Genomic DNA, 21,772 nt, shown 5'->3' on the forward strand with positions numbered 1-21,772 from the left:
ACGCCATGGTTTCAGGCAGGGAACTCTCCCATCCCTACCTGGGAATTGAACCTGGGACCTTCTGCACGCAAAGCAGATCCTTTACCACTGAGCTGCGGCTCTGCTCTAGCCTTGACGTGACACAGCACTTCTGAAACCTTACACTCGGAGCACCTGCGCCAGCAATGAGGTGTATATATACACATACAGATGCACCTTCTTGATTTCAGAATGTCTCATGTTAATGCTTGGTCTGCCATGCACAGGTTCTCATTCTCCCGTGTACAAGGATCCCATGATTCTCGTGGGACCAGAGAACCTGACCTTAACTGTGCACCAGACTGCCATCCTGGAATGCATTGCAACCGGAAACCCCAGGCCTATCGTCTCCTGGAGTCGACTTGGTAAGTGACCAGAGGTTACCCTCGTGTCAGAATCCATACACAAGAAAGGAGAGCTTTGCTATTACTTCAGTGCGGGCAAAGTTACCGTATTTTTCACTCTATAAGACACACTTTTCCCCTCCTAAAAAGTAAAGGGAAATGTGTGTGCATCTTATGGAGTGAATGCAGGCAGGAGGCTCTGCTCAGCGCTCCCTTTAAGGAGTGTGTGGAGCGTGTGCGCGGCTCTTGGGGGCTTTTCCCTGAGGAGGGAGAAGTGCCCTTCTCCCTCCTCGGGGAAAAGCCCCCAAGAGCCGCACACACGCTCCACACACTCTTTAAAGGGAGCACGGCTCTTGGGGGAGCCTTCATCCCCCTGCCCGGGAAAGGCTACGTGCGGCTAACGCATAAGCCAGGACAGCAAGAGGCTATCCCAGAAGCCAGAGCCCTCTTGCTGTTCTGGCTTCTGGGATCCAGAATATTTTTTTTCTTGTTTTCCTCCACCAAAAACTAGGTGCGTCTTATGGTCTGGTGCATCTTATACAATGAAAAATACGGTACATACAGCATATTGTAGTTGCTACTAGGTAGGAATTTGGTTTGAGGGTATGAAGACCCTTGTGAGCTGGAAGAAGTTGCTAGTTTTGTGTGTAAAGCTGGTTGCGTTGGAAGGGACCCAGAGAATCATCTAGTTCAACCCTCTGCAATGCTTTTGTCTTCTGTTTCTTGTGGTTTCTTCACACCCGCTTCTCTATGTCCCTGAAATGCAGGCTGCATACCCGTAATACATTTAAAGCACGTTGCTTCCCCCACGGAATCCTGGGAAATGTAGTTTACCTCTCACACAAGCATACAATTCTGAGCACCCTTAATAAACCACAGTTCCCAGGATTCTTTGAGGAAAGCCATGTTCCTTAAACGTAGCATAAACATGTTTCTCAGAACCAGCAGGATCAGATGTTCCTTGACTCTCCATAGGAGAGCGAATTCACCCTTTCATTTTCAGTGCTAAATCTCTCTCTGCTAGTTAATGAGATTCTAGCTTCTAATCCCTCACGGCTGGTTGGTGAGCTATGGAGGCCCTGCTGATCCCAGGACTGTTGGAGCAGAGTGGGGTCACTGCCTCTGTCAACCATAGCCAAGCTTAGAAGCTTTAACACACACACACACACACACACACACACACACACACACACAAAAGGCCACATCAATGTGCTCTGTTTGTTGTGGTTTGCTGCCCTGACCACGGCAATGCAGCTTGCTTTAAATACCTTTTGGCACCTTGACTGCACCATACAAATATGAAACACCTTCTTTCTCTACAACTGCATTAAAAAACATATATTATGATGTATATATCTGAAGTTGAGAGAAGGAACTGCTGCAAAAGTTGTGAGAGGCAGATTGTAATTATTAAATGGACAACATTTTTGAAGGATGCTCTGAATTGCAAAAATAACTTAATAGAAATGGAACCAGTAGTTAGGTTTCAGCGAAAGGCCTTCTTTTTTCCCCAGCCTGAGGGGTGCAATCCACCATGGGCAACCTCCCAGGAACCACATTTATATAGGTTTAATATGAAAGAAAAATCTCCAAGAGGTGTATGAAACCCAGTATATAGAACCAGTCATATAAATTGTGGTTTTTTTATGTTGTATTAATAGGCAAATATAGAAGTGCTCATCCTCACATCATTCTAATAATAGGTAAAAGCATCCAGTGTGACCAAATTCAGTGGTCATGGTAAACCTGGGCATATGACTACACCTTTAAAATACAGGCAACGACCAATTTATGTGCGTCCAATGGATGTGCAACTGCGCATGCCTGGGTTGCGGCAATCCGGAAGTGGCCAGAAATGGGGGTGGAATGGGGGCAGGGCAAAAGGGGGTGGTGTGGGCTTACGCTCCTCTTGGGAAAAGAGGAGGATTATATGGCCTTGTGAAAACTGCAAAGTTTGGGAGAAGTATATAAAAAGTGAAAAACTGTTTATGCCTGAAGTACATTGATGCTTTGAAGATTGGTATCGTTGGCAAAAGCTGTCTCTAAACAGTATTTATTGGAACTTAAGTTTGTGCCTTTATTATATTTGTTTATTTATCTTGAATCAGGAAGAATGTTACATACTTGCTGAGATTTGTACATATGAGTAATTCTCATATCTCAACAGCATAATGTAATGTGCACTATTGTTGTTCATGTGGCATTCGAATAAAATTTATTAATGATTTTTAAAAAAACACAACTGAAGTTAAAAGCTAAAATCTGTTCAGGGCTGTCTCGAAAGAGAGTTTGGGTTTGACATAAGGGAAGCATATCTCCTCATCCCATTTCTGGTCCCTTAGAATGAGCCTGGTTGTTCTAGGGAAAATGGTGCCTTGCTAGATTAAGCGAGCGAGCGAGAGAGAGAGAGAGAGAGAGAGTTCCAGGCTCCTTCGCACCGTAAATACCAGACAGACCCAGGGTGTAATTTGCTCTTGTGTTTCTCCAACCCAGATGGCCGACCGATTGGCGTTGAAGGAATTCAGGTCCTTGGGACAGGAAACCTGATGATCTCTGACCTCACTGTGCAGCATTCTGGGATATACGTGTGCGCAGCCAATAAGCCTGGCACGAGGGTGAGGCGGACAGCCCAAGGAAGGTTGGTGGTGCAAGGTAAGCCAGTCAGGATCAGGATCCCTCAACTGCTAAGACACCAAATGGCTGTTTTCACAAGTGAAGCAAAGTGTAAATGGTGCCCTTGGATTTCCTTCAGCTAGAACAGAAGAGTGACATTGACTAGCATGTACACTCAGTTTTTTAAAAATGGTCTCTTTCACTTCCTATACTTCATTAGCAACATTTTACAAGTAGTGCATTTCAAGTTAAGAGTGTTCCTGGCGTCACATGAAGAAATGTCCAGTGTCTGCTTCCTCATCATGAATGGATTTTTCATTTTTAAAAATAGTATAACTGTGTCCTGGAAATTTCCTCTTCTGATCACCTAAACAGGGTTGCAGCTGAAAATGTGGCGATAGTAACAAGGGAGTGATGTGGAAGCCTAAATGTATTTATTAATTTTGTTTTATTGAAAAGATCGTTTATATACCACTTATTAATCCTCAAAACCTCTAAGTAGTTTTGCACAAAATTAAAATTACTTATAAAAATAGCCAGTAAAAAACCTTAGCCTAAGATTTATTTTTCGAAATAAAATCAGTTTTAAAATCTACATTATAAAATAAAACTACACAGTAAAATTCATGCCAAATTTACATGTCCGGGTAGACTTGCTTTAAAGAAATGTTTGTGGCAGGTGGTGAAAATGTGCCTCCCTTCCATGTAAATAGGCAGAGAGATCCAACATTCACGGGGTGCCACAGTGAAAGATTGCTTGCTTGCAAGTGCAAGAGCAAACATTATGTGGCACTTGAAAAATGCCAGTTCCACAGACCAAAACAGTTAAGTGGGCAAGGCGATCCTTCATGCAAACTGTTCCCAAGCTGTTATATACTAAGAGTAACACCTTGAATTACACCTAGTACAGTGGTGCCCCGCAAGACGAATGCCTCGCAAGACGAAAAACTCGCTAGACGAAAGAGTTTTCCGTTTTTTGAGTCGTTCCGCAAGACGAATTTCCCTATGGGCTTGCTTCGTAAGACGAAACGTCTTGCGAGTTCTTGCGAGTTTGTTTCCTTTTTCTTAAAGCCGCTAAGCCGTTAATAGCCGCTAAGCCGCTAAGCCGTTAATAGCCGCTAAGCCGCTAATAGCCGTGCTTCGCAAGACGAAAAAACCGCAAGACGAAGAGACTCGCGGAACGGATTAATTTCGTCGTGCGAGGCCCCACTGTAACAAATCAGTGGCCAGTGCAACTCTCTGAACAGAAGTCTAACACGCTGACAGGGCCTCACTTTTGTCAGTGATTGTGTTGCAACGTTTGGCACTGACTGCAATTTCAGGACCAAGTGCTGAGCCTCTTTTCCCATCCCTTAAACCTACAAGATTTGACATGGCCAAATACCTTCAGCAGTCTGGCATTGTTCTGTACTCTTTGACCAGAGAGCACTGAGGTTGATGTTCTGCAGAGCAATTGGATAGAAAAGGACAACCGAAATAACTGAGGTGAGGGAACGATATCGCTATGAAAAAAGCTTGCAGCATTTGGGACTTTTTAGGTTCAAGAAAAGGCAAATGAGGCATAACAGTTTGTTTGTTTTTTAAATCTTGCATGGCATGAAGAAAGCAGAGATAGAAAAGTTTTTCTCTCTCTCTCATAACGCTAGAACTCAGTCAGGGGCTGAGTCGAATGTTAGAAGATTCAGGACAGAATCTCAGATTAACTCAGATTAGACAAATTTATGGAGGAGAAAGGTACCAATGGCTACTGGCCATGATGGCTGTTCTTTACCTCCACATTTAGAGCCAGTAATGTTTCTGAATACCAGTTTCTGGAAACCTCAGCGGGGGGGGGGGGGGGTATATGCTACAGTGCTCAAATCCTGCTTGCAGGTTTATGACAGACCACTGTGAGAACAGGAGGCTGGACTAGATGGGCTTTTCTTATATTCTTAATGCTGTCTGCCCTTACCTCCTTCCTTCTCCCTATGTAAAGGGGCTAGAAGCTTAAATTTTCCCTTTTGTTTTGGGGAAAGGAAAAAAAAAAATGAAGCTGAAAATTTAGTGAGAGAGCTTAGTTCCATGTTCTCCTGTAGCTGCAGCCCTGTGACTAAACCCCTCTGCTGTGTGGCCTGTGCACCAGGGAAATGTGGGGGCTTTTCTCTTCCCCCACCAAAGGCAAAATCCTCCTAACGGCAGACCTGAAAAGCCATTTTTAATGACCTTGGCCAATGCTGCCCCAAAAGGACTTTCTCAAATGTTTGCTGTGCGTCCAGTCTCCATGGTGAAGTTTTTGCACAGAGAACGCCTTTTCCAGGGTTTGAGGAGGGGGGGGGATGGGGAGAGAAAAGGGGAGCAACACAGCTGGCAGCGTAGAATTGAATGCTGTTAATCCTTTCCCTGATTACGAGCCCTCGGCTTCGCCTTTGAAGTAGCCCGTTTCCAGCAGCCCGCATTCTCATCAGCTCCCCTCGTTAACCGCTCGGTTTGATGAGCCTCTGAATCTCAAATTATCTCTCTCCCACCTGAGCGGCCTAATTGGCCATTTTCACAGGGATGGCCAGGCAAGAGGTTTTTTTCCCTTTGGGGCAGTGGGGAAGGAGATCTCTTTCTGCTAACATCCTTGCCTCCAAACGACATTGTTATAGCCCCCGTTATAGCCAGACCCATTGGCCCGAAAGACCCCCTTCCTTGGGCTCCAGTAACTTGGTGCCATCCTGTGCGCGTTCGCAAATGATTCCTCCAAACAACCATCCCCAAGTCAGTGTCAGCCTAGAAAGAAAACAAACATAGGAACAAACAGAGAGCACATGACATGTGCAGAAGGCCTGGCAGGGCTGGGAACACCCCTTCTCTAAAAGCCAGGAGAGATGCTGCCACTGTAGATCCACTGTTGAACCAAATTCCCTTGGGAGGAAGAGCAGGATACAAATTTAATATATAAGCAGTTCTATTTTTCTAGAAAAAGAGGTGCTGGAACTCACCATGAATGCCTCCCATAGTTCTCTTATCAGAGCAATGGCACCTACCTGAGAGGTGCTGGAACCCCATATAGAAGTAAACAAAAACAATTTGACCCGAGGGCTGCATTTCCACCTGGGCAACCTTCTGGGCCCCACATGCCAGCGGTGGGTGGGGCCAGAGCCAAAATTGGATGGAGCAATTCCTGTCAATTTCAGCTTTGTATGGTAGCCTGGTTTCCATTCATATTTGCATACACCTCTACGAACAGGCCTGGTGGATCTGGCCAATGGCCCATCTAAGCCAGCATCCTGATCACGCTGCTGCAGACCAGATGCCCGTGGGAAGCTCACAAGTTGGAAATGGGCGCAACAGCACTCTGTCCACCTGCGCGTTGCCTCTGAAGTAGAGGTAAACCTAGCCATTGTGGCTAGTAGCCATTGATTGGCTTTGTCTAATCCTCTTTGAAAGCTGCTCTCTATCCTCCCATCTAGGGAAGGGTGAGGCATTACAAAAATTCTAGGACAAAATTCCAGCCAGGCAAAGACACTCAAGGAGAGGGTACAAAACAGAGATAGAGAGCCTTGGAGGGTACATCCAGTCCCCGGGCCTGACGTTCCTCATCCCCTATGTAGACAAGCCTGAGCTTGCATGCGTTGACATAATATGAGGCAGCTCCCCACATCCCTTGGAGAGTTATGCTGCATTTACACTATACATTTAAAGCACATGGCTTCCCGCAAAGAATCCTGGGAACTGTAGTTTGTTGAGGAGCTGGGAATTGTGGGTCTGTGATAACTACAGTTCCCAAGAGCCTTTGAGGGAAGGCATGTGTTTGTGTGTGTGTGCAGCTGCAGTCTTACTCATTGCAGTTGACCAGGTGAGTGAAAGGTCGGCCATCCTCTGTCTGCAACACAGCTCTCAAAGCAGTTGGGCTGGAGGAACCATTATGCAACGAAAGAAGCAGAGTGTGAGGAGGAGGAGGAACGGCTGCTGCTGACAGAGGATGACCCGTTCAGCAGCCTTGATGTTAGGGTGTCCTCCTCCTCCTCCTCCTCCTTCACCCCTTCCCAGACACTCAGAATGATTTATTTCTGCAGCAGTGAGTGGGCTGCTGATTTGAAGGCACCACAGGGTCTGGGGCATACCCATCTGCTGGTTTTCATCAGCTCACACACTACGTTCTCAGGTAGACACAAACGACATCCTGAAAGCAAAAGGTGTTAAACAAAATGCTTGTTAATAACTCATGCCACAAGTGGGCTGGTTGAAGGTTTGGAGCAGTAAATCAGGGAGTGTCTGGAACATATCCAGAAGCTGCTGGTGTAATGCAAAAGCCTCAGGATTGCAGAGAAGTGGGAGAGAGTGAGGAAGGAAAGGGAAGAAGGGCCTTGCATGCAGGAGGTCTCAGGTTCAATTCCTAGCGTCTCCAGTTAAGGCTTGAAATATCCCCTACCTGAAAAGCCTCAGAGAGTCACTGCCAGTCAGTGTGGGCAGTACTGAGCTACGTGTGGCACATACTTCCATGTTCCCATGAAGGGCTGGGGGTCTCAAACAAAGAATCCCTCCCCTGTTCTTGTTGCAGTAGCTGCTGCTTTCTGTACCCACAGAAAATCTCTCATTCCAGTTGTTAGCTACTTATTGTGATCCACTCATTCTCTTCCTTGCATCAGATGATAACAGACTCCTTCTACACTTTCAGTAAGCTTAGGTGCTCCCTTTGCAAAGTTGGCATTCTTTCCTAAAGTATAAAGAACTGTTCTTTTGACAGTAGCATAGAACTAGCTTGGCAAAGGAGTTCATTCATTCATTCATTCATTCATTCATTCATTACACTTGAATCTTGCCCATCCAACTAAGGCCACATCTATACCATACATTTTCCGGCCAACCTAGCAGTTCGAAAGCACGTCAAAGTGCAAGTAGATAAATAGGTACCACTCCAGCGGGAAGGTAAATGGCGTTTCCGTGTGCTGCTTTGGTTCGCCAGAAGCGGCTTAGTCATGCTGGCCACATGACCTGGAAGCTGTACACTCGGCCAATAAAGCAACCCCAGAGGCGGTCACGACAGTACCTAATGGTCAGGGGTCCCTTTACCTTTTTTATACCATACATTTGAAGTGCTATGATACCACTTTAAGCGGTCATGGCTCCCTGCAAAGAATCCTGGGAGATGTAGTTTGCCAAGGGTGCTGAGAGTGGTTTGGAATCCTGTATTGCCCGCTCAGAGCTATAGTGTCCAGAGTTCCCAGGGAAGAAGGTTTCATTGTTAAAGCACCTTCGAAATGCTTATTTATTCCCAGCAATCATTATCTTTTAAGCCAATTTAACACAGTGGTATTATAATCAAGTTCAGTTGGGGGCGGGAGGACAGGAACATCTCCCTGTACTAAATGTTAAACCAGCTTCTTCTGTCTCCCTTCTCTGACCCTCTCAGAGAGTCCTTTTGATCTCCTTCCTTTGATCCGTGCAGCAGACAAGTTTCCTATATTCCTTTCGGTTCTCTGACCTCAGATGTTGGGAGTCTCATTTTCATCCCTTGTCGCAAATGAACAAGCTCCGTATAGGAGAATGGTTAACAACTTAAGACATACAACGACAAAATGAAGAGGGTGTTTCTTTTTGAGGCAGGGAGAAAGAAGAACAGATTGCAAAGAAACAGGGATCCCTCCCAACCACCCATCCTTTCTGTTGTTTCCAATTAGCCATTTGGTGTCATAAGAGACCGGACAGGCTGGTGAATATCCAGATGGGCACCAGCATCCTCTGACTGAAGCAGAGGGGGTGGACAGAAATGCTGGTCCTCCACAAGTATGCTGATACCTTCCTCTTGTTTCCCAGTTGCCCCTTTTTGTCTACAGTGCCGTGAGCCCTCTAGGGAGGCCAAATGTAAAAGAAGGCAAGGCTCCTGAGCCTTTAGTAGCTGGATAGAAGAAGGGGTTGTTGTTGTTGTTTTGAGAGGTGTACTTTGCACAACTAACTCTACGTGCTGAAATTCCCTTTTCTGCACACCACTAGCTGGACCCACTACATCACTCCCTGCCTGAGTTAATAGGAGGGGTGGTGCTGGTTCTAAATTCACTTCCTTCTGCTCTGGGGATTACAGGCCTGGGCATTCCTTTCCAGATCATGCCATTCATTCATTGGTAATTTTGCTTTCCCACAAATGGTGGGAAATAATGCTTATTACCAAATAATTGGTAATAATGCTTTCCCACAAATGGTGAAAATGGGTTGCGATAGAGAAAAAGGGGAACGCTTCTCAAAATCAGCCATCACAAGAGCACACTGTTTTTGTGTGTGTGGCCACTGTCTATTTCCCCACTGAGTGCTCCAGGTCATTGGTGGCAGAGCCAAGACTGGCTGGAAATCATGCTGTGCCGGTCCAACTATATAACCCTCTAGCTCTTTATGCAACTTTCTATGCATGTGTATTTGAAGGCACAATGTTCTTCGTAAAGGGAGGCCAATGCAGGCCCCTCCCAGGGCACTTAGGACCTGGCATCTTCCTGGGCATCATGGTGATGCCAGTTCCAGCAGCTCCCATTCATTTATCTGGGTCTAGCACAGGAAAACATTCACCTCTGCAATAAGCTTAGTTTTCTGCCTCCTCCACTCCTAGATAGATAGGCAGATGATATAGATAGACAGATGACAGATAGATAGATAGATGATAGATAGATAGATATGGAGCCCATGTTTTCCTTTGTCTTTGCAGCTCCTGCAGAATTTGTACAGCACCCACAGTCTATTTCCAGGCCCGTGGGGACCACTGCCATCTTTACCTGCTTGGCACAGGGGGAACCTCCTCCACAGATAACGTGGCTGAAGAACGGGCAGATTTTAGAACCTACGGACCACATTAAGCTAAAGAACAACAACAGGTAAATTGCTTATGTGTAGATCTTAAGATTCTCTGGGTGGGGGATGCCAAGCAGACTGAATGGGCCGGGTCCAGTGTTCTCTGTCTGCTAGTACAAGGGTCCTTGTCCTAGGGAACGGTTGAATACCTCCTTCTTCCAACAGGCTTCTGGGAACTGACTTCTTTTAAAGAAAGGGCTGGTGTTGTGCTGTTTTATAGTTATTATCTGTATGTTTTTTAATAGACCTATTATTATTGTTATTCTTATTCTTATTCTTATTCTTATTCTTATTCTTATTCTTATTCTTATTCTTATTATTAAGCTTTGCAGCTCTGACCTACCCAAAACCCGTTTTCTGGCCTAAAAGCTCAGTCTGCCTCACCCCCAGCAGCAAACCCAGGAGTGTAAGGGCTGGCTGTGATAACCCTTGTGGGTACAGTGGTACCTCGGGTTACATACGCTTCAGGTTACAGACGCTTCAGGATACAGACTCCGCTAACCTGGAAATAGTACCTCGGGTTAAGAACTTTGCTTCAGGATGAGAACAGAAATCGTGCGGCGGCAGCAGCGGGAGGCCCCATTAGCTAAAGTGGTGCTTCAGATTAAGAACAGTTTCAGGTTAAGAACGGACCTCTGGAACAAATTAAGTTCTTAACCCAAGGTACCACTGTACAGGGTAGGTACTCTCTACATGCTCAGAAGCCCTTTAATTTAGTAGCATTTCACCATATGGCTGGCAGAACTTATGTTTTCAGTCAATGTCTTCTGTACCTCAGAGGAATCGCCACATGCTTGTAGGCCCAACAGGACCCCGGAGGAGCTTTGGATCATGACAACAATTATTATTATTATTTTCTTGAAGCTCATACACATCTGTTAATATACTTAACACTGTTATATCACGTTAAGGAGATTATATGAAGCTACAGGGTTTATCCCTCCAGCTCTGTTATTTCTCTCTGTATTGTTGCCTGTTATTTCCATAGAAACCGAAACCCACTGACCAGTAATTTTCACACTAGGCTCACCCAGGCCTGCTATTTCCACCACACAAATACCACTCTGTACTACGGCATGAAAATGTGGTTCTTTGGTCTTTTTTTGCTTTCCCTGGCGAGATAAGAGGCCCGGATTCAGAGGAAGTCAGTCACAAGGACACTTATTACCTCAAAGTGCAGGGAAGGGAGGTCAATTTGACCCACAGTTGGGAAGCAAACCGTTAAACCCCTGTTGGAAAACGGTTCTGCAAAAACCAATGCCACTCATTGCAGCTTCCAGCATAGATTAATGCAATTTTCCCCAAACTGGTACCCTCCAGGTTTTTTGTGCTGCAACTCCTTGCAGGTGCATGCTGCAGAGAAAGAGATGACAGAAAAATTTGTTGCCAGTTTATTTCTGGGTCCAAGTCAAGGTGCTCATGCTAGTATTTGTTGTTGTTGTTTAGTCGTTTAGTCGTTTCCGACTCTTCGTGACCCCATGCACCAAAGCACGCCAGGCCCTCCTGTCTTCCACTGCCTCCCGCAGTTTGGTCAAACTCACGCTGGTCGCTTCGAGAACACTGTCCAACCATCTCGTCCTCTGTCGTCCCCTTCTCCTTGTGCCCTCAATCTTTCCCAGCATCAGGGTCTTTTCCAAGGAGTCTTCTCTTCTCATGAGGTGGCCAAAGTATTGGAGCCTCAGCATCACGACCTGTCCTTCCAGTGAGCACTCAGGGCTGATTTCCTTCAGAATGGTTAGGTTTGATTTTCTTGCAGTCCATGGGACTCTCAAGAGTCTCCTCCAGCACCATAATTCAAAAGCATCAATTCTTCGGCGATAAGCCTTGTAAATGACTCAGGTGTACTCTTGGGAGCCATCGTAACAAGTCCTGCTAGTGCAATGGGACTTCTGCCCTCTCTTCCATGGATGAGCTAGAATTTGAACCCAAGTCTGTCCACTCCTGTTCTTGACACCATAACCACTGTGCAACATGACAAAATTCTGTTTCTTTCAGACAGTGCTGGAGCACGTTGTAGGGCCCCATGTCTATTCAAGAAGAGCTTATAGGCCTCTTGTAACCCCTCCCCCATCCCCACCCTGTGGTGAACTGGGAAAACACCCTGGAAAACACCCAGCAGTCCTCTGTGGGGTTGAGTTGTTGCAATACATAAGTGTTACCTTTTCATGGAGGAGCGCCTTAAATATATTTCCAAGAGACACTTTGGTTTTGCAGAATGCAATTTGAAAATGACTGGCATAAGAAAATAGGAGGAGCCTGCTGGATCAGGCCCATCTAGTCCAGCATCCTGTTTTCACAATTTGTCCAATCCTTTTTTAAAGCCATCCAAGTTGGTGGCCACCATTGCCTCCTGTGGGAACAAGCTCCATTGTTTAGCTATGTGCGGCCTAAAGAAGGACTTCCTTTTGATTTGTCCAGAATCCTCCATCATTCAGCTTCATTGGATGTCCCGAAGTCTGAGAGCTATGAGAGAGGTTGAGTGTTACGAGAAAGGGAGCAAACCTTTCCTCTACTCACTTTCTCCATACCAAAAAGGGCCTAGATGAACCAAGCGTTTTTACTAGGATGTGGGTGGCGCTGTGGTCTAAACCACTGAGCCTCTTGGGCTTGTCGATCGGAAGGTCGGCAGTTCGAACCCCCACAACGGGGTGAGCTCCTGTTGCTCTGTCCCAGCTCCTGCTAACCTAGCAGTTCAAAAGCACGCCAGTGCAAGTAAATAAATAGGTACCACTGCGGTGGGAAGGTAAACGGCATTTCCATGTCCTCTTGTTTCCGCCACGGTGTTCCATTGCGCCAGAAGCAGTTTAGTCCTGCTGGCCACATGACCCGGAAAACTTTCTGCAGACAAAAGCTGACTCCCTCGGCCTGAAAGCAAGATGAGCGCCACAACCCCATAGTCACCTTTGACTGGACTTAACCGTCCAGGGGTCCTTTACCTTTACCTTTTTTGATATATACTAGGGGTAAGCTTCCTACAACCAATACGTCCATGTTCTTGGTGATTCCCAAACCCATGATGCCAAGAAGTCCCTTTAAACTATTTTTGAGGTGCTGGATGTTATAGGAAAGGAGGAGTTGCAGAAAGAAGCCAGGTTTCCTGGGATGCTTTCCTCATCCTTTCTCTCCCCCTCTCTCAATCTCTCTCTCTCTCCCTCTCCCCCAAATCCCTTTGTTTCATGCTTGTGTGCATGACTAAACGGTATAGCCCCGTTCGTTCCAAGCAGAATCAGTTTGCATAGTGGCCTTCGGATGTGCACTTGAGGGGGGCGGCGGTATTTGTCTCTGTAATGATGGGATCTCTTATCTTGCAGTTAATGAGTCCAGCTAAACTGCAGCCTGAGTCTCTTAATTAGATTACATGCTTTCCCCTACTGAAAATTTCATTGGATTAAAACTCATCATATAGTAATAAAAAGACTGAATGCCCCTGAAGGATTTTCCTTTTTCTTTTTTTGGTGATTAGAAGAGGGCAGGGGAAAGAGCAATGAAAATTGGGGGGAAGTAATCTACCCCAGATTGAACTGTTTACTAATTAATTGGCAGTATTATCTAAATGATCTCCTCCTCACTTGTTGGTAACACATAGAAGAAAATAAAGCTAAATGAAAAGTGTTGGGCCATAGGCAATGGCTTTCCTTTTTCCATGGACGCTTCCCAAAATTCTAACTGGAGCTTTCCCCATAATTACTATAAGAACATAAGAAGAGCGCACATGAATGACATATTGTAAGCCTACCCAGTCTAGAATCCTTTTCTCACAATGGCTAACCAAATGCCCCAGTGGGAGACCCACAACCTGAACTCTGAGCGCAACAGTGCTCTCATGTGAGCTTCCAGCTTGTATATAATTCTGAGCATCATCTCACTCCCAAACTCCAGCCTTCCTGACTTGGGGGAAACGGAGGGTTTCTCCATGAGAGAAAGAACAAGGAAGCCTGCAGTCTTCCAACTGTAGTTGGCCTCTCCAGTGCCCTAGACAGCAAGCCCATTGACCAAGGATGATGGGGAAAGTTTGTTGGGGTTTTTTTGGACAAGAGGTTCAGAGCAGCCTTCTGTAATGTGTTAATCTGCCAGAGTTGCGATGACAACTCCCACCAGCTTCAGCCAGCATGGCCTTGAGCTTGTATGGGGTGTGAGGTGAGAAAATGTAACAGAATGAAGGTGCGTTGCTTTACTTTGGCCTGCTCTGTGCTCATCAAGGGCTGTGTGTCTCAGCTTGGAGCGGTGGTGGTGAGTCATCTGCAGGGAAGAAATAAATTATCTTAAAGGGTCTATATCGCCAAGATGCATTTACCACAACGGCATGTAGCAGAGGCCAACCATCTCGATGCAAAGATAGTTCCTGATATTGATTTTTGTGTGTGTGTGTTTCTTGTATTTACAAAATGGTAATTAAGTGGGTATTATTTATTAATTCTGCCAAAAAGCAACACTGAGCCCTGGCCAAGGACTTGCTCTCCTCCATAAACTTGCATCTTATGAACAACTCTTCCCCATCCCCACCTTTCCCCTATTAACTCTCTGCTTCCCCAGTCATCATAATGTTCACTGGTCGCTTCTTGAATGTCTTTCTTTGAGATCACTCAGCACCAGAGGCAACACACCTGATGGAAGTTGTCATCCATCAACACCTGGAGGGCACCACATTATATCTTGCTGCTTTAGCCATCATGGTCCATGCTGCTGTAATCAAAGGGTGGGCAGCCACTAGCCTTCCAGATATTACTGGACCCAAAATGCCACCAGTCACAGCCAGCTTGGCCAGTGGACAGCAATGATGGGAGTTTAGCAACCCCTGGAGGACACCAAGCTGGTTGCCCTGACTTTAGGTGGAAAAGGGTGCAAAGGGTCATCTAGTCCAACCCCTTGCAAAGCAAGAGTAGGGCTAGCATTGGGTACAACCTATGGCATTGTGGCTCTGCCAGGCATGGCAGTGAAGAAGAAGAAGAAGAGTTTGGATTTGATATCCCGCTTTATCACTACCCAAAGGAGTCTCAAAGCGGCTAACATTCTGCTTTCTCTTCCTCCCCCACAACAAAGACTGTGAGGTGAGTGGGGGCTGAGAGACTTCAGAGAAGTGTGACTAGACCAAGGTCACCCAGCAGCTGCATGTGGAGGAGCAGAGACCCGAACCCGGTTCACCAGATGATGAGTCTATCACTCCTAATCACTACACCACACTGAACATTTCCTAGTGGGACTTCAGCCATACAAATCATTTCTTCTTCTTCTTCTTCTCCTTCTTCTTCTTCTTCTTCTTCTTCTTCTTCTTCTTCTTCTTCTTCTTCTTCTTCTTCTTCTTCTTCTGCCACAGCTTGCCATAACCATATGCATCAATTCACCCTCAGATCCTGTAAGGTCTAATAATAATAATAATAAAAATAATAATAATAGTAAAGAGAGTTTTCGTTATGCATGACAGAATAAGTAACAGGATCCAGCTTCCTCAGAATCTTGGCTTTTGCTTTTTACAGTGGGGAAGTTTCTAGCTCTTCTGGTTGCAAAAAGAGACTTGGAAAAACGTGGCGAGTATTCAGGTGCTGGAGCAGGGAGAAGTAGCTGGATGAGATTTCCTGGGGGTGGGGTGACGGTGGGGCCTCAGTGCCCTCCGCAGCTCCCGCCCTCTTTCCATGACAAGCAAAACTAGAATAAATTATGCAAAGTAGCAAAGGTGGCATAGTTATGCAAAATCTGGGGATCGTGCTGATTTGCAAGATTTGCATAATATATGCATGTTGCAGAAGCCAGCTTTCCCCGAAGGGATAGGATTTCTTTTTTTCATTTCATGCAGCGTACACACAGCCCCATCTTCAACCCGCTAGGCTGCCCTTTCAACATGAAACTTGGCTCGCTAGCATGAGCCAGTTGGACCGCACCTTCTGGGGCACCCTTCCTCTCTGTTCGCGGCCCCCTGTGTTTTTCACAGCTTGGCAGGTGGGCCTGTTTGCTCCCTCGGTTGTGCTGCTGAACCCGTGTCCTTCTGGTTCAGCCTTGCGTTCTTTCCTTGGCTTCCTCTCCCTTGCGGTGCCTCCGAAAGTTCACCTCTGGTCCGCTGACCTTTGATGAGATCAGTCATCTTGATTGCCTGCGGGCTGAAGCGACAGCTTGTGAATAGAGCTCTCTTTGAATGGCTGGAGACACCAGTTCTCTCCCCCCTTCCATTCTCTCTCTTGGGGCTGCGGCCCCCACCTTCGTGGAGCCAAGTGTGAATCTCCAAAAGCCTCCTCTCCCTCTTTGGTCCCTGCCTGTCAGAGTCATTGTGCAAAGGTTTGATTGACATCACTGCGGCTCCCTGAATGTGTCTTCAGCATAGGCAGGCTGTGAATGCCACTACCTGCCTGGCTCTTCGAGAGAGCAGATGTCCCAGAGTGATGGGCTTTGCTTCACAGGGGAGCAATTACTCATTTTGGATAGCTGTAGCAAAGGGAATCTCCCTCTCCTCTGTGTGAAAAATGCATCAGCCAGCATCAAGCCTTCCTTTCCTCCCTGGCCCAGATGGAGGAGGCAGTAGCTGGGTCTTCCACAGAGCAGCAGGGCTGGTGGAGGCATGGCTTGTGAAGAGCCCCGAGGGCCTGATAGAAAGATATGGAGGGCCACATTTGGACACTGGATCAGAATTTCCTCACCACTCACTTATGGGTTTCTTGGTACTCGGACACCCAAAGCGGTTTTGAAGCATCTTTCAGAGAGTCTTGTGGTTTCAGATTGTGCAGTTGCATTGAGTTTCAGCTCTTCCATGCTCTCCTCGGCTTCTGTTTCTTCATAATGTGTGAAGCTGCTTTTTAAGCAGCAACATTTCCTTTGTTGGGGGGGGGGGGGTGACAGCTGACAATGACAGAGGAGGCTGCCCCCCCCTCCTTGACAGCCTCAGGGCACCTCTTTGCTCTATCATGTCTGTCACACCTAGCAACCCCCCCCCCCACCCCAAACATGAAGGCTGGTCGTCTTTACATGGAGACAGTTTCACACACACGCCAGATGGTGCCTGAGCATAAATTAGAACCTGACTGATTTGCAAAAAGGCTTGGCGTAATGTCTGTGATTCCATCCCCTCCCCCTTAGGCCTTCTGCACCTCCCCACAAAAGAGAATTAACATTTGTTGTTGACGTGGGGGAGGGGAGTGACCCCCACATGGAAATGGCAAATTTTTTGCAGTGCTTCTTGTGTCTGGGAAGCCCTTTAGGGGGCGCCCTTGGGACGAAGGTGATACCCCGCTCTTTTCTCTCTTTTTTGGAGCCCTGCCGCCTGCCCGTCTCTTCTAAACACTCATATTATTTGTGCCTGTTCTACCGCAGCTTGCAATTTTACAAGTGCCACACAGTGTTCGTTCCACATTTGTGAGGATTTGGTCTCCTAGTGTTGCAGGACTTGCACTTGAGAGCTCCCTTCCTCTTGAACGGAAACTTAGAGTGCAGCTGGTGGTGCATTTCTGTTACGCAGCCCCCTGAAACCTGCTTATGGTTTGTGCAGCCATGTTCCACAGGCACAAAACATTTTGCTAGCGGAACAAGGATTCTCCTAAGTGACTTTAGCTTAGAGCTGTGTTGGATATGGCCCCGCTGTGGTTCCCAGCTCTCCAGAGCAGGTTTTTGAGGGGCAAAAGGAATGCAGGGAGGAAGAGAGATAAATGAAAATTCCCACCCCCATTCTGAAGTAGCATCCCACAAGCAGAACTCTGCTCACAGGACACTCCCAATGGAAGCTGAGTTAGGGGGCTGAAGTTGGGAGCCTCCCCATATACAACCCTCCTGACCTCTCCATCTGCCACTCACAACTGTCTTAGGCTACACCCCTTGGCAGCCCTGCCCCACCCCCTCGAGGGCTTTTGGTGACATAAGTGCATTTAAAGGTGAACCTACCTAACTTTTTTTCTTTGGGGGACACGGGTGGTGCTGTGGGTTAGACCACAGAGCCTAGGGCTTGCCGATCAGAAGGTTGGCGGTTCGAATCCCTGTGACGGGGTGAGCTCCCGTTGCTCGGTCCCAGCTCCTGCCAACCTAGCAGTTCGAAAGCATGTCAAAGTGTAAGTAGATAAATAGGTACCACTCCAGCGGGAATGCTGTGCGCTGCCCTGGTTCTCCAGAAGTGGCTTAGTCATGCTGGCCACATGACCTGGAAGCTGTACGCCGGCTCCTTCAGCCACTAAAGCAAGATGAGCACCACAACCCCAGAGCCGGCCACGACTGGACCTAATGGTCAGGGGTCTCTTTACCTTTACCTTTACCTTTACCTTTACCTAACTCCCACTTCTCCAAACAATATGCAAACTGAAACATAGCCGTACGACTTTTGGAGTGATGTTCTCTTGCCAAGAAATGTGCACAAAAACACACCTGAATTCTAAGGTAAAATACACAAACATGCATATATTAGTGAAAATAATATTCAGAAATGAATTACATTTGGAGGAAGTTGTGTTGCCAAAATATGTATTTTAGGAGAACTTCTCACTAAAATGTGGATGGATTTTCATGCAGATTATATATATGCGCAAACTGATATGAACATGCAGAGAACCAAATGTAAGATTAGAGAAACTGAAATTGACAGATTCCTCCATTCCTCCATCTGTCCCTGAGCGAAGAAGAGGCTTAGGGACCTCCTGTCCCCAACCTCATCCCTCAGCCTCTGATGACCTTTCTTTCCTTCTTGTCTTCTTGGCAACTTAATCAGATATGTTGAATCTGTGGCAATAGGGAGAGCTTATGGCCAGTCCACCAAAATCACCCCACCAGCCAAACCTCTTGCTAACGTTTCCAAGGAAACATGGACTCTTGGCACATGGGAGGGGGGTAGAATAAGCATCTGTTCGTCGGTCATTTTGGTTCTGGGCATTTGCAGAGCAGGAGAGAATGGACCAGCAGGCAGAAAGGTCCAAATTTTGGCCCCAGTGACAAGGAAGCATTTGTGGGGATAAATTGCCTCTTTTCATCCTACAGTGTGTAGCCAGGAAATAGCTGCAAAGGGGCATGTGCAGAAATAAAGCCCTGCAGTGCCAGATCAGTGGGAGAACATCTGCTTGGAATGCAGATGGTGCCAGGTTCAATTCTTAGCATCTCCAGGTAGGGCTGGGGAAGAGTTATTTGCCCGAAACCCTGGGGAACTGCTGCCAGTCAGTGTAGACCATACTGAGCCAGATGTTCTGAGGGCTGGACTCGGTATAAGGCAGCATCCCCTGTGGGATAGCTCAGTTTGTAGAGCATGAGACCCTTAATTTCAGGGCCAAGAGTTCGAGACCCACATTGAGCAAAAAGGCTCCCGCATTGCAGGGGGTTGGGCTGGATGACCCATGAGGTCCCTTCCAACTCTACAATTTTGTGATTCTATGATTCTAAGTATGCTCATTTTAATCCAGTAGCAATTACGCTGTGACGTGAGTAGATTGAGCAAATTTAAATGTGCAGCTTTCCTTGAGCTGCCACACTGGGGTCTGAGCAAGCTCAGCACCATTTAATTCTAGCTTCAGAAGCTGCCTGCTCCTTGCAATCAGAATATAGGGAACGACATGGTGTGGATAAAGGGGCTCGGAGACCTGTGGGAGATCAAGTATTGGAAGGTCGCTTGTGATTTCTTGCAAAGCGTTTGATCACAGTCGTTCGAACCTCTTTGTTCTGAGCCCGATTTTTTCAAAGTCAGCATGTCAGAGCTTGCAAAAAAGCAGAGCAGTTGTTGACTGGCCCACTCTTCCCATGGCTGAAAGCGGACAGTCATTGGAAAATGTGTTTTTAAACATGCAATGGCTGGCAAGGAGGGCATAGTCTTGTTCAGGCTTTCATCAATAGTCAAGTGTGGCGCTGATTTTTGTGAAGCTTGGTTTAATTATTCCTCCCCCTGGGATGGAAGCAGTTGCAAAGCAGTCAGTTCCCTTCAGCCAGCTCAGGTAATGGAGTGTTTGAGAGCAAGAGTGATGAGCTGAAAGCCTCCACTTCCAACCCCAGGACAGCCATGAACCTGCCTCAGTGGCTCCCCTGATCACTGGACTCTCTCCACTGCTGTCTCTAGACTTCAATGCAATGGTTCCCAATTAGCTACGTACTTCGGACCTCCTCTTTTTCAAAAGCCAAGCCAAGGACCCCTCTGCTTTTGAAAGTTTTGATATCTCTGTCCCGGGTAGGTTTCAAGGACCCCAATGGGGAACCGCTGTACAGCAGAGGGAGAGAATCTGTGGGCCTCCAGATGTTGCTGTTCTCCATCTCCCATTGTCTCAAGCCATTGGCCATGCTGGCTGATGAGGCTGATGTGAGCTAGAATCCAATACGGAAGAATGATGTGAGCTGGAAGCAATATATTGGTGAGCCTAATGTTCTCACCCTTGCTGTAAAGGTTGTTGAGACAATGTACGTGAGGTGTTTTGCACACTTAGGAACACAAAGGAAAGCCATGCGTGCCACTTTGAGCACCTTGGAGGAAAAGTGGGATACAAATGTCATACTGTGATCATGATTTTTAAATGGGGGGGGGGGGAATGTGTGGGCCTACCTGCATCAATGCACATGTGATGCAACATCTGAGCTTGCTTTTCTTGACCTTTCGGGCTTCTCTTCATTCAAATCCAGGATTGCAATGCAGCACTACAAATCCTCCAATGGGGGCTGTGCGACGACAGCCTTGCATTTCTATGCATATAGGAAGAGATGCCTGATGCAGATGTCATGGTGTCTCTCTGTGCATATGTATGCTGCATGTGCACTCCGCTGCACTGTCAGCACATCCACCAGGTGCAAAACACAATCGTATGAATGGGCATTTACCTATTTTTCCTCTGGGAATCTGCCCTTTCCCCCTGAGATTTTAAATGCTTGTGGCTCTAGTCTCTTTAATGCAAGGCAGAGCTGAGCTGTGTGATTATCAGAGCTGGATAATGCCGCCACCAATATCACCTCCTCATTCCCCCCTCCCCCAGCCTTTAACATAATCCATATGGTACTTCCCGACTGGGTTGCGGGTTTCCATCCCAGGCAACAATCCTCTACTGCCAGAGCCAAAAGAGGGAGGAGCTGTAGTGAAATTCCCACTAAGCAGCCTTAGCCTTTCATTACATCCTCTTCAGACACATCAGGATTAACCTAGATATGGCTGGCCAAAGGATGGAGGGAGGGAGAAAGGGCTGGGGGATTTCTAGGTTCGTTGCTGGAAAGCGCTAATCCCAATGGCCTTGCTGGGTTTCCCCACAGCACGCTGACGATCTACAGCATCGGCCAGGCGGACGAGGCCATCTACCAGTGCATTGCGGAGAACAGTGCTGGCTCCACCCAAGCCAGCGCCAGGCTGACGGTGCTGTGGGCCGACGGGCTGCCCGGCCCGCCCCAGAAGGTGAGAGCCACGACCGTCTCGGCCACCACCATCCAAGTGCTGTGGAGTGAGCCTCTGCAGAACACCAAGGAGATCATCGGCTACGTCCTACACATCAGGAGAGCAGCAGGTGAGGCGGCAACAGTCCATTGGGCATTGATATGAGTGCTGTGCTGAAAAATTATTCCACAATGTCCTGTCATGGCAGGGGTGGCGGTGAGAGGGTGGGTGTCCAACCTTGGTGGGTTGCTCAGTGGGAGTGGGAAGGGGAAGGACGCTGGTGATCACCTCCAATGAGGAATTATAGGCAGGAGTGGTGGCAATGAGCTCAGAAATGGCCGCAAGGCTTGTTCTTTCAGTCTTTAGGGTAAAGGTGGTCTCTGTGGCACTGGGCACCTGCGTAGTTTGGGAGCCTATGAGGGCTATCCTGATCGGTGGAAAGTGTGAGGCTCAGCCTCCAGAGTTACTGCTCTCTTGTACACTCCACCTTCCCCCCAGCTGTCGGGACCTCCAGGATGGAACAATAGGCAAAGAGATGCTCTTTGGAATTGCTCCTCCTTGGAAGCTGCCTTCAAAAATTGTCAAATATCAGTGAAATTCTCACAGGGCAGGATGCAGGGCTGTGGTATTGTTTTGTTTAATATTTGCATGTCTCTTTTCCAACAACAATATTGAGCTCAATGCAGCTCACAGTTATAGCAAT

General features: G+C 47.1%; 1 protein-coding gene across 1 annotated transcript in view; it reads left to right on the forward strand.

Moving 5' to 3' along the window:
- IGDCC3 (immunoglobulin superfamily DCC subclass member 3) overlaps nucleotides 1–21,772 on the forward strand; it is a 122,435-nt gene that overhangs the window by 83,497 nt on the left and 17,166 nt on the right. Inside the window, exons 5-8 of the mRNA XM_080982131.1 lie at nucleotides 246–383; nucleotides 2,856–3,014; nucleotides 9,634–9,799; nucleotides 20,952–21,199. Coding sequence (XP_080838257.1) covers nucleotides 246–383; nucleotides 2,856–3,014; nucleotides 9,634–9,799; nucleotides 20,952–21,199 — 711 coding nt within the window. The remainder of the gene's footprint in view (nucleotides 1–245; nucleotides 384–2,855; nucleotides 3,015–9,633; nucleotides 9,800–20,951; nucleotides 21,200–21,772) is intronic.

This window comes from Podarcis pityusensis (genome assembly GCF_964106645.2).
Source record: "Podarcis pityusensis genome assembly, chromosome: 14".
Lineage (NCBI taxonomy): Eukaryota > Metazoa > Chordata > Lepidosauria > Squamata > Lacertidae > Podarcis > Podarcis pityusensis.